The sequence below is a fragment of the Dipodomys spectabilis genome, unplaced genomic scaffold (genome assembly GCF_019054845.1).
Source record: "Dipodomys spectabilis isolate Male_0828 unplaced genomic scaffold, ASM1905484v1 ptg000289l, whole genome shotgun sequence".
Lineage (NCBI taxonomy): Eukaryota > Metazoa > Chordata > Mammalia > Rodentia > Heteromyidae > Dipodomys > Dipodomys spectabilis.
The window spans coordinates 3,466,798-3,483,389 of record NW_024870966.1 but is presented as its reverse complement, the minus strand read 5'-3'; the positions used below and the strand labels follow the sequence as shown (position 1 = coordinate 3,483,389).

Here is a 16,592-nt window from a genome sequence, read left to right as displayed (position 1 = left end):
AAAAAAAGGAGGGGCGGTGGTGCTCCAGATCAATACTCAGTTGTTTTGATCGGGAGAATGATGGAAGGGGTGACACTAGTCAAGATGGGTGGTGCTTATAATCTGACATGTTGAATTGAAACCCCTTTGTACACTATTAAAGATAATAAAAAGAAAACACATGTCTCTAACAACAACAATAATACTTACTTTTTTCCCTTTCATTTGTGCCAGTCCTGGGGCCTGAACTCTGGACCTGCGCATTATTCCTTCGCTTTTTCTTTCAAGGGTGGTGCTGTACCACTTAAGCCTTTCTTTCATCTGGGTTGGCTTTGAACCTCGATCTTCAGATCTCAGCCTCCTGAGTAGCTAGAACTACAGGTATGAGTCTCTGGAGCCTACCTCAGATCAGCCCTGCTGATCTGAATTGGTATTGCAGGGGTCAACAAATATTCCACGAGTCCAGGACCCTTCAAGGGCATGCGGATGAACAGCCACTCCGGCCTGGAACGAAAGCTGCTCAGGCCTCAGTGAGACATGGAGTGACTCAGGCAGCGGCAGCTGAGCAAAACTGAGGAAGAAAGCAATCGGCCGTGCTGCTCAGCGATGCGGAGATAAAGATAGTTAATCACAGAGCCAGAGCCTCACCCGGCCCTTTCTGGTATACTCATGACAGCCTCTGCCTCCAGCTGTCACCCATGCAGCTCTGCAGGCCTGGCTCCCTGCTGTTCGTGGTGTCACATGGAAAATTCCCCCTCTGTCCAGGAGCTCAGAAGCCCATCAGGCCTTGGGATTGGAGGAGAAATGGGTCAGGGGAAGGAATCTCTGGGTGGCTGGGAAACCGGACATCCTGTTGAAGGAAATCAAGGTGAAACTACTTTTGCTTTAGTTCACATGAGCTTTGAGTGTGCGCTTAGCAAATACACCAGGGAGACTTTCCCCAGGGGCAGTGAGCTAGAGGGGACACTGGGGAAAAAAAGGAAGTAGGAAGCTCCTTAGGGGGGAAGCAACCATCAAACCCTTTTTTAATACCAGATGGGAGTTGAACTTAACTTTGGGTCCACGTGTTTCATAAGATAGGTCTACAATATACATCTTTTAGTGAGATTGTATTTATGTACTTCAAATTTTGATTTCTTTTTTTCTTTTTGATTTCTTTTTTCTGGGGATACTACCACTAGAATGCTTCAACAGTAACGTGTGTGTGTGTGTGTGTGTGTGTGTGTGTGTGTGTGTGTGTGCTGGTACTGGAACTTGAACTCAAGGCCTGTGTACTTTCCCTTAGCTTTTTTTTGCTCAAGGCTGATTCTCTACCACTTGAGCCACAGCTCAATGTCCAGCTCCTTTTGCTAGTCCTGGGGCTTGAACTCAGGGCCTAGGCACTGTCCCTGAGCTTATTTTTGCTCAAGGCTAGCACCACTTTAGCCACAGTACCACTTCTGGCTTTTTTCTGTTTATGTAGTACTGAGGAATCGAACCCAGGGCTTCATGCATGTTAAGCAAGCACTCTACCACTGAGCCACATTCCCAGCCTCTCCACTTCCAGCTTTGTGTGTGTGTGTGTGTGTGTGTATTCGCATGCACACCAGTAGTTCTGGGGGTTGAACTCAGGGTCTAGGCACTGTCCCTGGCCTAGCACTCTACCACTTGTGCCACAGCTCCACTTTTGGCTTTTTGGTAGTTAACTGGAGATAAGAGTCTCATAGACTTTCTTACCTGGGCTAACTTCAAATTACAATTCTCAGATCTCAGCTTCCTGAGTAGCTAGAATTACAGGTATAAGACACCAGTGCTTGGATTTTTTTTGATTTTTTTTTTTTTTTTTTTGGCAGTTAATTGGAGGCAAGAGGGACTTTCCTGCTCAGGCTGGCTTTGAACTGTGATTCTCAGATATCAGCCTCCTGAATAACCAGAATTATAGGCATGAGCCACTAGTACCTGGCTATAATAACTTTACATTGTCTGATGCCTAGCTATACCCAGTTCTGCCTAGTTCCTGCTGTTAGCCATTCCAAGTCATGCTCATACTTTGCTGTTTTTATAGCAACACAGTTAGGAACACCTTTGTAGCTAAAATATTGACTCTTTTCTAAATTTTGTTTGCATTAGTGAATTTGTTTAATCAAAGGAGGATGCATCTCAATTGTTTCTTGCTGGACAGCAAACCAGGTTGGAATTTAATAGCTTAAAACAATTATTTCTTGTGATCTGGAGAGCTGACTGGAGAAATCCTCTCTGTAGGGTTCCTTCTAGAATCGCTTATGACACTACATTCCATTGGAGGGGCTAGCCTAGAAGCTTCTAGAAGGTCCTCCTCCTGGGTCTGGCCTTTGGTGTTGGTGATTGAGCTCAGACACTTGGTCCTCCTCCATGTGGCCTCTCAGGGTCACAGGACTGGCAGAAGCAAGTGCAAATTCACATGCGGGTATTTCTGCTACATTCTATGGACCACAGCCAGCCAGACTCAAAAAGGAACAGAACAGACTCCATCTCTGGATGGGGGGGAGTGGCAGAGTTCAGAGTGTGGGTCCAGAGCCGAGTGATTCGCAGCAGTCATCACACCGTGCTTCACAGCCGGAGCCAACGTTGGAGCTCTTGGCTAAGACGTAGCCATATTGGCCTCAGCAAGAGACTGTCACCAGCCAGTGTCTTTGGAAATATGTTCCTTCCTAGGAGCTGGTGCCGCTACTTCTGGAAGAGAGCATGTGATCCCTGATAGCAGAGGGGCTTCCTGCCCCATGGACAAGCACAGTGATCAGAGCAGGCTAAAGGATGGCCTAGGGAAGCGGCTCGTGCTGCTTAGATTTAGACACGACAGGAGCTGAGCTCCGCTTCTCTCCTCAGATCTCAGCCTCCCAGAGTAGCTAGGATTACACACATGTGCTAGTATTGAGGCTTGAACTCAGGGCATTCTCCATCAGCATTTTCCAGTTAAGGCTTTACCATTCGAGCCACATTTCCACTTCTGGCTTTTTGCTGGTTAAATGGAACTAAGAGAGTCTCTTGGATTTTTCTGCCCAGGCTAGGTCTGAATTGTCATCCTCAGATCTCAGCCTCCTGAGTAGCTAAGATGACAGGTGTGAGCCACCGGCGCCTGGCCAAATTCCAGCTTTACTGGGTAGAATTCATACAGTGTAAGCTTCACCCATGCAGGTGTGCAGTGCAGAGGTGGCTGGCACATCCACAGCCATCCAACCAGCACGACAGCCAGGTTAAGAATGTCATCATCAAGCCAAGCACTGGTGGCTCACACCTGTAAATCCTAGCTACTCAGGAGGCTGAGATCTGAGGATCGCAGTTCAAAGCCAGCCTGGGCAGGAAAGTCCGTGAGATTCTTAGCTCCAGAAAACCGGAAGTGGTGCTGTGGCTCAAGCAGTAGAGTGCTGGCCTTGAGCTGAAGAGCTGAGGGACAGGGCCCAGGCCCAGAGTTCAAGCTCCATGACCACCACTACCAACAACAACAAAAGAATGTCATTATCTCCAACAGATATCCCTTAGCTCTTTTTCTCCTAAGCTCTTTCCCCTTGCCTTCCTTCCCTTCTTCTCCCAGCCCCCAAACACCTCTAATTTGCTGTTTGGAGAGAGCTGACATTTCCTATGAGCAGAATCATATAATGTATGGATTTATGTATTTTCAGGGTGGGTTCATCGTTATTTTGGCCAGTCTCCCTGCCCCATACCCCTCAGTGCTGGGGGTGAAACCCAGAGCCTTGTACAACCTAAACCTTTGTTCTACCACTGAGCTACTTCCAAGGCTCTTCATGCCTTTTCTAAGGCTGAATAATAGTCTACTGCACAGATAGACCACGTTTTGTGTGTGTTCATTTATTCATGGGCATTTAAGTGGTTAGGGCTCTTCATCCTGCTATGAACCTTTGTGGATGGCAGGAATTTCTGGCTCACATATAGCAGTTGTGTTGGAGGAATTACAACTTTCCAAAGCAGTGGGTGAGAATGTGATTTCTCAACTTCCCTGTCCCCGCACCCCCACCCCGACTTTCAGATCTCTGCTGAAGCACCATTTCCCTCCAGTAGAGCATGCCTTTGGACCTCCACATCCCTCCCTGTTAGGGAGTTGCTTGATGCTCTCAAAGATCTTCGCTCTCATCCGGCCCTAGGGCAGCCTCTGGTGCAGTGGTTGTATTATCAGACGTCTTTCCCCAACACTGTGACTTCACCATGGCCTGGCCCATAGGAATGAAAGCACAAAGGCCATGTGACTTGCAGTTCCAGAGGTCCTTGTCACGGGAAGAGAAAGGTCGACCTCTGATTTCTTATAGCGGCCCCACCCATGTGGCAGCCATGAGCCACTGTGTTTCTAATTTTATTTCACTTGAAGACATTTAAATAGTACAAGTAGAAGGACCCAGGTTACAATGGCACCCTCCAATACACACACACACACACACACACACACACATACATACACACACATACACACACACACACACACACATACACACACACATACACACACACACACACACCCTCTATGACAGCAGAGCGCTGCTTTCCCAGCTATGGGCCTGTCCTTTTCCCCATAAATGGCTTCTTCTTGCCCTGGAAGTGGCCAGGGAAACTTTCATGGTGGCCGCAGGCTGAGCCTCAGGCATAACAGCTTTACCCACAAGGCCCTGGGATTGACCAAGAAACGCAGACCCTGGAGGAGCTACAGAATCAGGGAAGAGCAGAACGTGTTCCGTGGTGGGTCCTCTGTCACCTGCTCTTTTCTATCTGCTCCAGGCTGTTTACAGACACTGAAATGAAATAAAACTACCAACTCGACTGCTCGGTTGCACATGTCACATTTCAAGCCCTCAGTCGCCACACATGGCTTCTGGCTCTTGTAATGGACAGGTATCAACAGAGAAAGTTCTGGAGGGTGGTGCCCCCGCCCCCCCAGCTCACACATACAGATTTGTCCCATCTCTGTCTCCTCTAGCAGAACCTTCTTTTCCACCCTCAGCTCTGAAGTTCTTGGGTTAGTAAGCCATACCCCCACCCTCTCCTATACTCATTACCTTGCGGGCAAGCCAGTCTAGTTGGACCACTCCCCATCAAATCAGGAAGCCCAAACCCAGCACCTCCCATCCTAGCCTTACAAGGATGAGAACTTTCCCTCTCCTCACCATACCACAAGATGCATTGGTCTCGGGGATACCTCTCAAAAGAGAGAAGAGAAGGGCCTCTCTTACTCTTATCCTGATAAATCCGTGGGAGAATAAGCCATGGTTCATTGCTTTCCCCAGTTCTCAGGCTCGGCCACCCTCACTGCTCCTCTCATGGAATCTGTGATTCCAGCTGGACACATGTTCACAGAGCCCCTGGTCTGACCTCCTCAATGTGCATAAGAGGAAGCAGTCCCCAAGAAAGAGCAGGACCTGTCCAAGCCTACACAGCATCCATCTCAACCTTCAAGTGCCAAGGGAGTTGAGGAAACCATCAAGCAGGAACAAACTGTGTCAAGTCAAGCACTTATCCTGAGTCGGGCACTTTATAAATCCCATCAACTTACATAATTCCAACAGTTTCACTGCTAGGTTTAACTCAGACGCTGGCCTCTGAGAGGTGTCTGAGAGGTCACACAGATGGTAGGGGGAGAGCCAGGCTTCTCACTCAGGTAAGGCTGATTTGGCAACCTGACCTGCCATACATAGAGTAAATCCTGAGCTAGCAAGGCTGGAGGTGAACAATGAAAAGCAAGCAGGCCGAGGAGGTTTCAGACACGGCGTGCCTTTCACTGTCCAGTTCTGGTGGCCATTGCGACAGACATTGCAACTGTTCATCAGCATTCCAGTCTACCAAGCAAGCTCGCTCACTTGGAAGAAAAGCTTGTAAGGTTTTACTCTTAAGAATTATGTCCAAAGTTTACAGACTTTGTAACATGCAGTCCTCCCCCAGAATGTACCAATTTCACGTCCAACCACTATGCAAAGAGAACTTTGAGCAGCGGGTTGCAAAATTTTGAGATCAGGTTGCCAAGTTCAGCCGTTGCAATTCTCATTTTCCATTTCTGAGGTGGCTCCCGCCCTCTAGTGGATATGGAACGATTCTCAGCATAGCAGCAAACGGTTCAGGCGCAGGAAGTAGGTGCCTCGTTGCTTAGGAGCTGTTTATTTTGTGCTGGAGGAAATTTGTTTCTGGATATTCCTGTTTCCTTTTACAATAAGGCAGTGTGGTAAAAATAGGGTTGCATGTTTTTGTTGTTTGCAGGGTTTTTTGTGGTGTCGTTTTTGTTTTGTTTCTACACTGGGTAAAGGAGCCAACAATTTCCCATTGGAGTCCTTTCTGGTTTGACGAAAGAGTCTTAGATAACTAAATGCCATATTTTCTGTAGGGCTCAGTTTATTCTCTTAGCAAACTACCTCTAGGAGAATTGGGGGAAATTCATTGAGCTGGTCAGCATGTTGTCTGCCTGTGGGAGGCACCAACCAGTATTGTCACCCAGCTTGCTGTGTGCCTCAGTCCACTGGAAAGGTAGAATGAATGCCAAAGGCTCCTTCCCTGTCACTCCAAGTCTTGCTGCCTCTTGCAGCAAGGAGAGTGGGGATGCAGCCCCATCCTGCAGGCCCTTTCCCTGCCTGCTGTGGGGTGCTTTTCTCCTCTCAGGCTTCTCATCATATTATGTCCCTTTTAGGAACACAGTCTGTACTGCTGCTATGCTTGAGCTTGCACAGGGCAAACATCTAACATCCCCTCTACCTGGAAGGTGGGCAGTTACTGGCTTTTTAGTATAATGCTTTTGAAGAGCCTCTCTTTCAGATATCTGAAGATTTGCTTTTCTGTGTGTGTGTGTGTGTGTGTGTGTGTGTGTGCGCGCACGCGCGTGTGTCACACACATGCAGGTACTGGGGATTAGCTTTTTTTTTGCTCAAGGCTGGTGCTCTACTACTTGAGCCTTACCCACACTTTTGGCCTTTTGGCTGTTACTTGAAGATAAGAGTCTCAGACTCTCCTGCCCAGGCTGGCTTGGAACTACAATCCTCAGATCTGTCTCCTGAGGAGCTAGGGTTAGAGGCATAAACTGCAGGGACTCAGCTGCTTTCCAGCATTTTTGGCTCTTGTCAGACCTGGGAGCCCATTTGCACTGTGGAAGCGCACTCCAAGGTTGTACTTCCTGTAGAGCAGGTAATACTCTCAAACATCTGCACAAGGGCTGGCCCAGCAAGGCACAGCCCCAAACAGAGGCAGAAGAGCCACTGTTTGCCCTTCTTATAGGTAAGACGTTCAGAGAGTGACAAGTGCATTTTCTGATGTTGTACAGTTAGTCAGTTTGAAGGTAAGACAAACACCTCAAACCCTTCTTCCCAAGCCACTGGGCTTCTGATGAAAGATATACCCCACTTAACCTCTGAGACAGAACAGAGGCCAGGTAATAGTTCAGTGGTAGAGTGCCTGACGGGCAGGTACAAAGCCCTGAGTTTGATGCCTAGTGGTTTGATCCCTGAGTTTGATCCCTAGTTTGGGAGGAGGTATATCAGAAAATCAGGGTTCAGAGAAACATGCAATATTAGCAAAACTAGAAACCCCTGAACATACCCCAGATCATGGCAGAGGTCCTCAGTGACTCAGTCCTCTCCATTTTACTTTGTTTATATTTTTGTCTTCAACAAAATATATTACTTTATAGAAGTAATGCTTACTTTTTTTTAAAGAAAAAGTAAAACCATTACACTTGTCTGAAAATTAATGACCACACCCTACACAAACACAGAGTGCTCTCTCAAACCTGATGTTGAGTGGACGCATGCAACCACAAAGGAGTGTTTTTGTTGATGAAATATTCAGACTCAGTGACCAAACCAGTTGGTGGTGCTGGGAATCTGGGTAATGTTGGTCTGGGGCGGGGCCGGGAACCTGCTGCTCCTCGTCCACTTCCCCCCCTCACCTTCTGACAATTCATCCAATACTACATAGTAGGTAGTTGGTGGGGGAAGGAGGGTTTTTCCCCTGAGTATTCTGGTCCCCTAAGCAGGTACCCCTGTGGGCTCTGCCTAGTCCTAGCCCTGCAGGGGAAGGCTGGGTGAGATTATTGAGGTCAGTCATGTTACCCAACCATCCACCCCACAGCACCATGTCTTTGTCTCTATCGGTTCCTAAGCCTGAAAACACCAACTACCCCAGGGCAGGGGTTCAAGCAGAATGAATACAATACAGAGAACTGGTCACCGGGAAACTACCAGAAAAGCTGAGAAGCCAAAAGGCAGAGTGATGCTCCTACCACACCCCCTCGGGACAGGAGGGAGTATCAGAACCAGGAGAGTGCCGGCAGGAGGCTGCTGGGCAGGAAGTCCGGTGGCAAACAGGGCAGCCAGAATGAGCCAGAGCCAGGGAGAGACAGCCACCGCAGGCGATGGCCTCTTCTCATGGGCATGGAGCTATTCTGGCTTCTCTGCCTCTCATCTCCTCTGCTCCCATCACTGGTTCCCATTGATCATACTAACCAAAAAGTACCAATGAGGGAGGCCAGGAAACAGGACTTGCAGGAGGCTCCCAAGCCCAGGTCCTTCTAGTGGGGAAGAGGCTCCCTGGACCTCTCAGTAAGCATTCAACTAAACCTCCCTGCCTCACCTGCACGGCATCCTAAGTTCTCCACTGCTTTTCCAAAGACGACAGGTGACACGCGGGGGGGCCACACCCTAAGGTGACCCTTGGCACAAGTCTCTCTCCTTGGGCATGCGTGGAACACATGACTTCCTCTAGCCCAACGAATGGGCCAAAGGGAGATGGAACATCACACTGGTGATTAGGGTCCACCATGCAGGACTCCATCATAATGGACCCCAGTGAAAGACTCTGGCCTTGGAGAAGCCAACAGCCATCCCTTGAAATACCTATAGGAGCTACTGGGACCTGGGTGATCTTTTCCCAGCTCTAGCAGCTGTGAGGTACTCGTCATAAGGCTGGCTGCAAGAGGAACCTGCCTACAATCTGAATGGGCAAGGATGGGATTCTTTCACAGAAATCCAGACTGACTGCCTCTCAACTGTAGGACCGAGATACCCTGGGCACACAACCCAGTGAGGCTATGCCTGAATTTCTCAACTGTTAAGAGATAAGTGAGCGTGATTTCAGGCTGCTACATGCGGAATTTTGCTACACTGCGATGGAAGATGAACACACAGCCTTTCCAAACCAGCCAGTCTATTTAAAAAAACAGAATGGCCAGGTGCCTGTGGCTCCTGTCAATAATCCTAGCTACTTAGGAGGCTGAGATTGATGATTGCAATTCACAGCCAGCCTGGGCAGGAAAGTCCAGCAAAAAAGCTGGGAATGGAGCTGTGGCTCACATTGTAGAGCACCAGCCTTGAGCAAAATAGCTAAGGGACAGTGCTTAAGTCCTAAGTTCAAGTCCCAGTAATGGTACTCCCACCCCACAAAAAAAAGAATAGGGTGCTAAATATGTTAAGTTACACCAAGCCTGGTAATTGCATCCATCCCTTCTTACTTCTTGCTCTAAATGAGCCAAAGCAGCCAGGGATGATGATATTCTGTGTATCAAGTAGATCTGGGACATGAAGGAAATACTGGAGCTCTTGGTGGAAGTCTGTTGTTACCAAGGTGCTCTTAAAACACCCCAAGAAGCTAGATATGGTGTGCTTTGTGACCAAGAATGGCAAGTAGATGTATGACTCTGACACCTGCCATCCTTAAGAGCCACAAATGTGGGACTATGACCACGAGAGCAGGCAGGTGGACACTAGACAGCCCTCTCGACTGTCATTTTATTTCCTTTTAAGCAGATAGATGTCATATCTCATAGATTCTTCTGGAAACTATCAAGTTACTGGGAAGATGAACGCAAAACTCGCATAGATCGGGCTTCCCACAGTTTGGACTTTCAAGACCTGCAATGTAAAACAAAATACAGCAAAGGGGTCTTTGAGGGTGAGAACACAGTCAGAACCTCTAAAAGGGGAAGAGGAAGGCTACACCTCGAATCACTAGGGCAAGGTTTCTAAATAACTTAACATCTGAGGCATAAATACAAAATGAAGGCCCAAACCTCAAGAGTACAGCTTGGGAGGGGTCCTAGAGGAAGCAGGGCTGCATAGCCAGCGCGTGATCCAGGTGACGACCCTCCCCAGCTTTTCAAAGGAAGCCTCCTCCATGTTCCTATGTTCCCTCCCACCAGCAGCCCACCTCCCCCCAGCCCACAAAGGAAATTGCTACTGCAGACTTCCAGCATCGCCAGAAGCAACCTGGAAGATTGTATCCACAGAAACCCAGGCCCCTTCAGGGCGCATGCGGTCTCAGTCTGGCCAGTCTCCAAGCTAGATGCTTACAGCCCCTAGGTGATGCTGACAGAGCCAGCAGGACCCGCGAAGAGCTCTCTGCTCTACAGGACAGTCCCTGTCCCTTGTAGGCAGCAGAGGAGGCCCAGATGTCTTTGAATTCACATTCAAAGTCCTCCCTAGGCTTTCTGACCATTTCAGAATCACACCCGTAGAAGGTGCTGCTCCTGCCCAGATGCTGGCTGCACCCACCGAGTTGATCAGTCAGGGGAAGGCAGGTAGCCCCGGGCCAGGATTTCAGGGAAATAGACGGGCTAGGCATAGGTACCAGTGGATACCAGCACTGGTATCAAATGCACCCTCCTGAGTCGCCACACAAACAATTTAGGCTCTTTCCAGAAGGTTTCTCCTTAGCATTCTTTGGAACCATGCCCAAAGAAACTGAGAAGGCTCCTCTTTTAGATCACTAAAGATTGGAAGCCAGGGTTCCCTACGAAGAGGCCAGGGGAGAGAAAAAGCAAAGAAGAAAGGAAAGAGAGAAGAGCAGACAGAGGCAACAGGGAATGCTCACGTAGCTTTTGCAGCATTTTTTGTTGCACCGGAACTTCTGTGTGATCTGGTTGGTCTTGAACTGCTGCCATTTGCCCTCCACGAAGGTGAAGGCTCTGATCTGGTACGTGACGAGGCGCTCGGCCTTCACGCTGATGGTGATATACTCACAGAGAGCGAGGCACTCCAGGTCTGTGTGCTTCATTCTCTGTAAAGAGGATGATTTGTCTCAGTGGGCCATCTGCCACGTGGTCCAGTGACCGAGGAGACCAGAACAAGTGACACATGGCTTCTGAGACACACTCCTGTTTCACATGTGCAGAGAGCAACAAGGACCCTTCCCAGATGGTTTCCAAGAGCCACCATTGGTATTCCAGCCCTCACTAGACACAAGCTGCAGGCCGATGGGCTGCCTAGAGTTTAGCCAATCTGCAAAAAAACACTAACAAGCCAAGTGTCTATCATTTGGCTGGAATTAAAATGCCAACCTACACCAGCACATGATAAATCACACAGGATGTCCTCCAGGCGTTCACACACAGTGAGACCAAAGGAAGATTCTCTTAGGGGGGATCACAAAGGCCTCTGATCACATCAAATAATATTGATCACAATGAACTCCAGGAAGTGGAAACAAGAGTTTTTTCCCTTTGTTGTTATTTTTGTTTTCTTTTCTTTTTGCCTTGGTTGTTCACTGATCTGTCTTTGGGAGTGTAAGGGGGGAGACACAGAAATGGAGGGACAAAGGGTGAACAAATGCAGCAGAGGTACTTACTAGGCACTATATCAAAAATGAACTATATAACTTGTGGGTGGGGGCAGGAGGGAAAAAACTGGGAGAGAGAGAGATGGGGGGGAAGGAAGGGGGAGAGAAGGGATGACATTGTCCAAAAAGAAATGTATTCATTACCTGACTTACGTAACTGTAACCCCTCTGTCCATTACCTTTATAACAATAACAATAAAATAAAAATTAAGAGAACTACTCCAGCACAGTGTTCCCAGGGGCTTTGTGGTTGGTGGTTAAAATCCATCTCCTCCATCCAGTAACTTCATTGCACAGGGAGGCTGCCCAGGGGACTAGTGACTAAGAACCGCCACCCAAGGGAAAGGGACTTGTTCCAGGGAATATTAGAAGGTAGAGGCAAAGTTGAAACTAAAACTTGGGTTTCATCATTTGTTCGCTTATTAATTTTGTCCATCTCTTCCTTCCTTCACTTAGTCAAAGTTCCCCAACATTCTTGGTACGGTGGCCGGCAGTGGTAATAAACATATGAATACGATAAGGTTTTTCAAGAAGATTGCATTTAGAGAAGAGAGACTTCTCAACAGATCCTAAGTGTGATTTAGTAATCCTTCACCACAGTAGTAATCACCATCATCATCATCATCATCATCAAACTATCACCAACACACACAGGGTTGCCTGGGGTTGTAGCTCAGTGGTAGAGTGCATGTACTCTGCTGAGCCTCCCTGCGCTCCTGAGTTCCATCCCCAGAACCGAAACCAAAAAACAAACAGCAAAACAAACAAACAAAAACCCCTTCCGGTTATATGTGTTGAAACAGGACCTTGTCCCAAGCCCCTTGCACAAATCAGCACATTCAACCCACGGCAGGTCCTGTCACTTTCCGACTTAAAGACGGGAGGTACATGAGACCTGCCACGCTCACGTAGTTCACCAGGAAGTCCAGCTCTCTGCTCTTAATTGGCCCTCTTCTGCCCCTCCTAAGAGTCTGTAGGAGCACTGAGAAATCCTCCACCCTCCTGATGCTTCAGGCATCCACCTTCCACCTGGCTGAGCCCCTCCCCATCACCTCACCCCTTCTCCTGCTGTGGGCGCTCTGTGTGGCTTCCACGGAAGGATGACCATCTTCCAGGCTCCAGCCATCACTCACAAGCTGAGGATAGGCGGATTTCCAAGAGAAGGCTGGAATTCAACCCTGTCTTTATCAATAGAGGTCATGGGAAGCACAAAGTTGCTCAGGGTAGACAGCCCCATCTGTCTCCATGGCCACAACACACAATACGCAATGCTTACGCTACAGCCAACGTGGTTCTTTTTTTTGAAATTGTAAAGATGCTGTAGAGAGGAGTTACAGTTACATGAGTAACATAATGAGTACCTTTCTTGTTGAGCATTGTTACCCCCTTCTTTGTTTTTCTCCTACTATCCCTTCTCTCCCCCACCAACATGGTTCTTAGTTCTTGATGCACTGGTTATTATTAATCCAGTAGGAATGGATTGACTCTAAAGATGTACTTTGTCTGCATTCCATTCTTCTTACCTGCATGGAAAAGCTGTAAGAGGTTGCGTCATGTTTGATCCCCTTTATCTCAAAAAAGAATCCATATAGAGAAATTATCCTTGAGTAAGTGGTAAAATCCTACATTGGGAAAGAGAAACATCAAGGTGAAGGGAGAAATCTTCAGGATCGAAAGACGAGAGTACACAGCCAAACATACAAGCATATTCTAGCAATAACAAAGAGGAGGAACAACTCAGGTGACAACTGATTACTATTGTCACTACTCGGTGACTACTGACTGTTGGGATCCATTCCTTTGCCTGTTCCTTAGTGAGGAAGGAAGTGACTTGTGGGTGATGATTTGTGGTGTGTAGATCTCTGAAACCAAGCATTTGGTTCCAATCTCAGGGGCCCCAGAGACTCTCCCTACTCATGGTACTTGCAAGAAGTTCTAGAACTGGAAGTATGGTTCTAGTGGTGAAGCGGAGGCTGTGAATGAAGAAGCTCTGAGCTCAAGGCCCAGTGCCAGCACACAAAATAAAAAGGTCTTGGTCGTCTACCGTTTGCCCACTTTGGAGGGACTGACTGAGAGCATCTCTCAAATGGCACACTCAGAGCCTGGAGTCCCAGAAACATGAATTCTTTTGTGGGCCCTGCTGAGAGCCTTTTCAGGAGAGCAGCCATTCCATGGAGAACAGTGTCTCTCCCAGCAAACCCAAGACACAGCCCAGGCACCAGCTCCTGCCACTGCCCTGTGGCTGAGTGCCAAGGTACAGCAACCCACTGCTGCCTGATTCCAGGATCCAGAAGAATAGCTTCCCGACCAGGCACCAGTGGCTCATGCCTGTAATCCTAGCTATTCAGGAAGCTGAGATCTGAGGATCACAGTTCAAAGCCAGCCCAGGCAGGAAAAGTCTGTGAGACTCTTATCTCTAATAAACCACTCAGAAAACCGGAAGTGGCGCTGTGGCTCAAGTGGTAGAACACTCACCTTGAGCTAAAGAGCTGAGGGACAGTGCCCAGGCCCAGAGTTCGAGCCCCCCTACAGTCAAAAAAAAAAAAAAAAAAGGATGGCTTCCCAAGAATGAATTCACCCTTCAACATGGACTTGGAGTGGAGAACAGGGAAGATAAGACATCAGACTTTCCCCAGGCCTTTCCTGGTAGCCTCAAACCCCACGAATACCCTCTTCCATCCTGGGAAAATCAGAACAGTTGATCCCCCTAATTTGGGGCACATAGCTCAGATTGCTAAATGATGTGTCCCAGGCCCTTGTCTTGTGAACTTCATGACCTATGGGCACCCTGACCTCCCTCATAGAGGTCAGCCTGGTCACAGGCCATCCTACAAGTTTTAGAGGGAGAGCTCTTTCCCAGTGAGGGCCCAGATTTCAGTACCTTGTTAAAGATCATCCCGAATCTCATAGCCTGCGAGGAGAGTTCTCTCAAGTGGGCCATATCGCCCCCGTTCTCCAGCTGGAAGGGAAATGCACACAGCTGACCAGCACCCTCAGGCACCGAGAGGCATGCCTGTCACCATCTTCAAGCCAGGGCCTGGATCCCAGTCCCCGGCATCCTGGGAAGAGAGTTCTGTCTCCAGACTCCACATTCAGTGACTCATCTGATCTACAAGTATGTACTGAAAGCCTACTATGTGCTAGGTTTTGTTCTCAGTGCTTTCAGAGGATACACCAAAGATAGAAAGAAAACATGTCCAGATCTTCTCATGGGGAAATACAATGTGTACATCTGCATCTCGATCATGAGGCAAAGACAGAATTCGACCATTTCACCAAGAACAAGTTCCCACACGGCAGGCTCCACCCTGAGGGCCAGGGAAGGGAGAGCGGAGACTGGAGGGAATGACTCTGGGAGGGAGCAGACAAAAGGAAAGGCATGGGGAAGGTCAGAGGGCAGGAAGAGGGGGGCGGGACTTCCTGAGGTGTCAACCCAGTGAATGTTCTTCAGCTGTTCTATTGGAGTGCGGTTCTGAGCTGTGTCATGGAGTAGCATGAGTTGGTGGAGTTGTCATTGAACACGGAGAGAGCTGGAGCTTGGAGCTTTGGCTCACACATCACAATAAGGATTTGTGTAGCTGGCTGCATTTTAACTAGTGACTCACACATCATCAGAACTCGAACACTGCCCTGCTTTAGTTCTAAAAATGCACAATTGGAAATGCACAAAAAGTATGCCAGTGTGCATAAACAATTCACAAAGGGGACATGTGGGAATGCATGACCATATTTACTGGTAATAAAGGAAATACAGATTTTCAAATGAGATGCAATTGTTCCCTTCTTAATAAACAAAATGTGTTTTGAAATTAAAATGTCTAATGTTGCTGAGTATGTACAAAGGGACGAACGCTCATTTATATCTGGGGGAAGAGTAATTTGGCCCTGACATTTATTAATATGTATAAAAGAATAAAAGGAGCACAGTCCTTCTTTGAGCATTTCTATCTTGGGGAATCACCCATAAGAAAATTAAGTCAAATTATAGTAAAAATAAACCAAACCATTATGTGAAAATACATTCTTCACATGGCCAATTATAATAATAAATAGGAACACCACACATTTTCTGCAATAAAAGAATGACTAAGTATCATTGGCTGGATCACATACTCTTGGTGGGAAGGCTGTAACCATTAAAGGTGCATTTGATTGAGTACATTTTATATCTATATAGATATATCTATATAGATAGATAGATAGATAGATATTTAAAAAACTGAGCAGTAATAAATAGGAGTCCTTGGTTGGTTGATCTGAGAGTACTCATTTTCTTTCTTTTTATGTCTATGTATGTGGGACATTTTCAAGAAGTATGTTATGTTTGTGTCCTGTAAGGCCTTGGTTTGCAGGGTGGTGTGGTAGCGTGATCAAGTTCTTCCACCCCATGAAACTCTCTGGAGCAGAGGGGGCAAAGGCTCCGAACAGCAGGATCCTGGGGCTGGGCCTTCTCTACATCCTCACAGCTAGGTCCTGACCTCAGGGGCCCAGAGGTTCCAGTATGGAACACATCCCCAGCAAAAGCAAAGTCAGAGAGGAAGCAGAGTCAGAGAAGTGCTCCTGGTAGGGATGACTCACTGTGAAGTAGTGGTTGGCTGTCACCCGGACCAGCCAGGACTCCGGGAAGAAGTTAATGTGCCTTATTTCCTCCAGATCCCTGCCTGGGAGAAGCACAGAGGGAGAGAGCGTGTTTACGGCTTTATTCATCCCAGAGCTGCCAAGTAAGACTTGCCAAGTGTGGCTGAGGCGTTGAGGGAAAGGAGAGGGTTAGTTGATAAAATGGAAATGGATGCCTCAGCATCGCTGGGGTTGTACACAGGCTGTTTCTTTTATACTCCCAGTGCATTCATTTAAAAAAAAAAAACAACTCTCAGGGCTGGGAAGGTGGCTCAGTGGCAGAGCGCTTGCCTTGCATGCCTGAGGCCCTGGGTTCGATTCCTCAGCACCACATAAGCAAAAAGAAAAAAGCCGGATGTGGTGCTGTGGCTCAAGTGGTAGAGCGCTAGCCTTGAGCTGAAGAGCTGAGGGACAGTGCCCAGAGTTCAGGCCCCACGACTGGACCC

General features: G+C 47.9%; 1 protein-coding gene across 1 annotated transcript in view; it reads right to left on the bottom strand.

The window, feature by feature from the left end:
• Positions 1–9,717: 9,717 nt before the first annotated feature.
• Positions 9,718–16,592, bottom strand: part of Btbd16 (BTB domain containing 16) — a 48,424-nt gene continuing 41,549 nt past the window's right edge. Inside the window, exons 15-19 of the mRNA XM_042701350.1 lie at positions 16,108–16,186; positions 14,411–14,488; positions 13,053–13,151; positions 10,786–10,971; positions 9,718–9,827 (exon numbers count right to left, since the gene is read on the bottom strand). Coding sequence (XP_042557284.1) covers positions 9,759–9,827; positions 10,786–10,971; positions 13,053–13,151; positions 14,411–14,488; positions 16,108–16,186 — 511 coding nt within the window. The 3' untranslated portion in view covers positions 9,718–9,758. The remainder of the gene's footprint in view (positions 9,828–10,785; positions 10,972–13,052; positions 13,152–14,410; positions 14,489–16,107; positions 16,187–16,592) is intronic.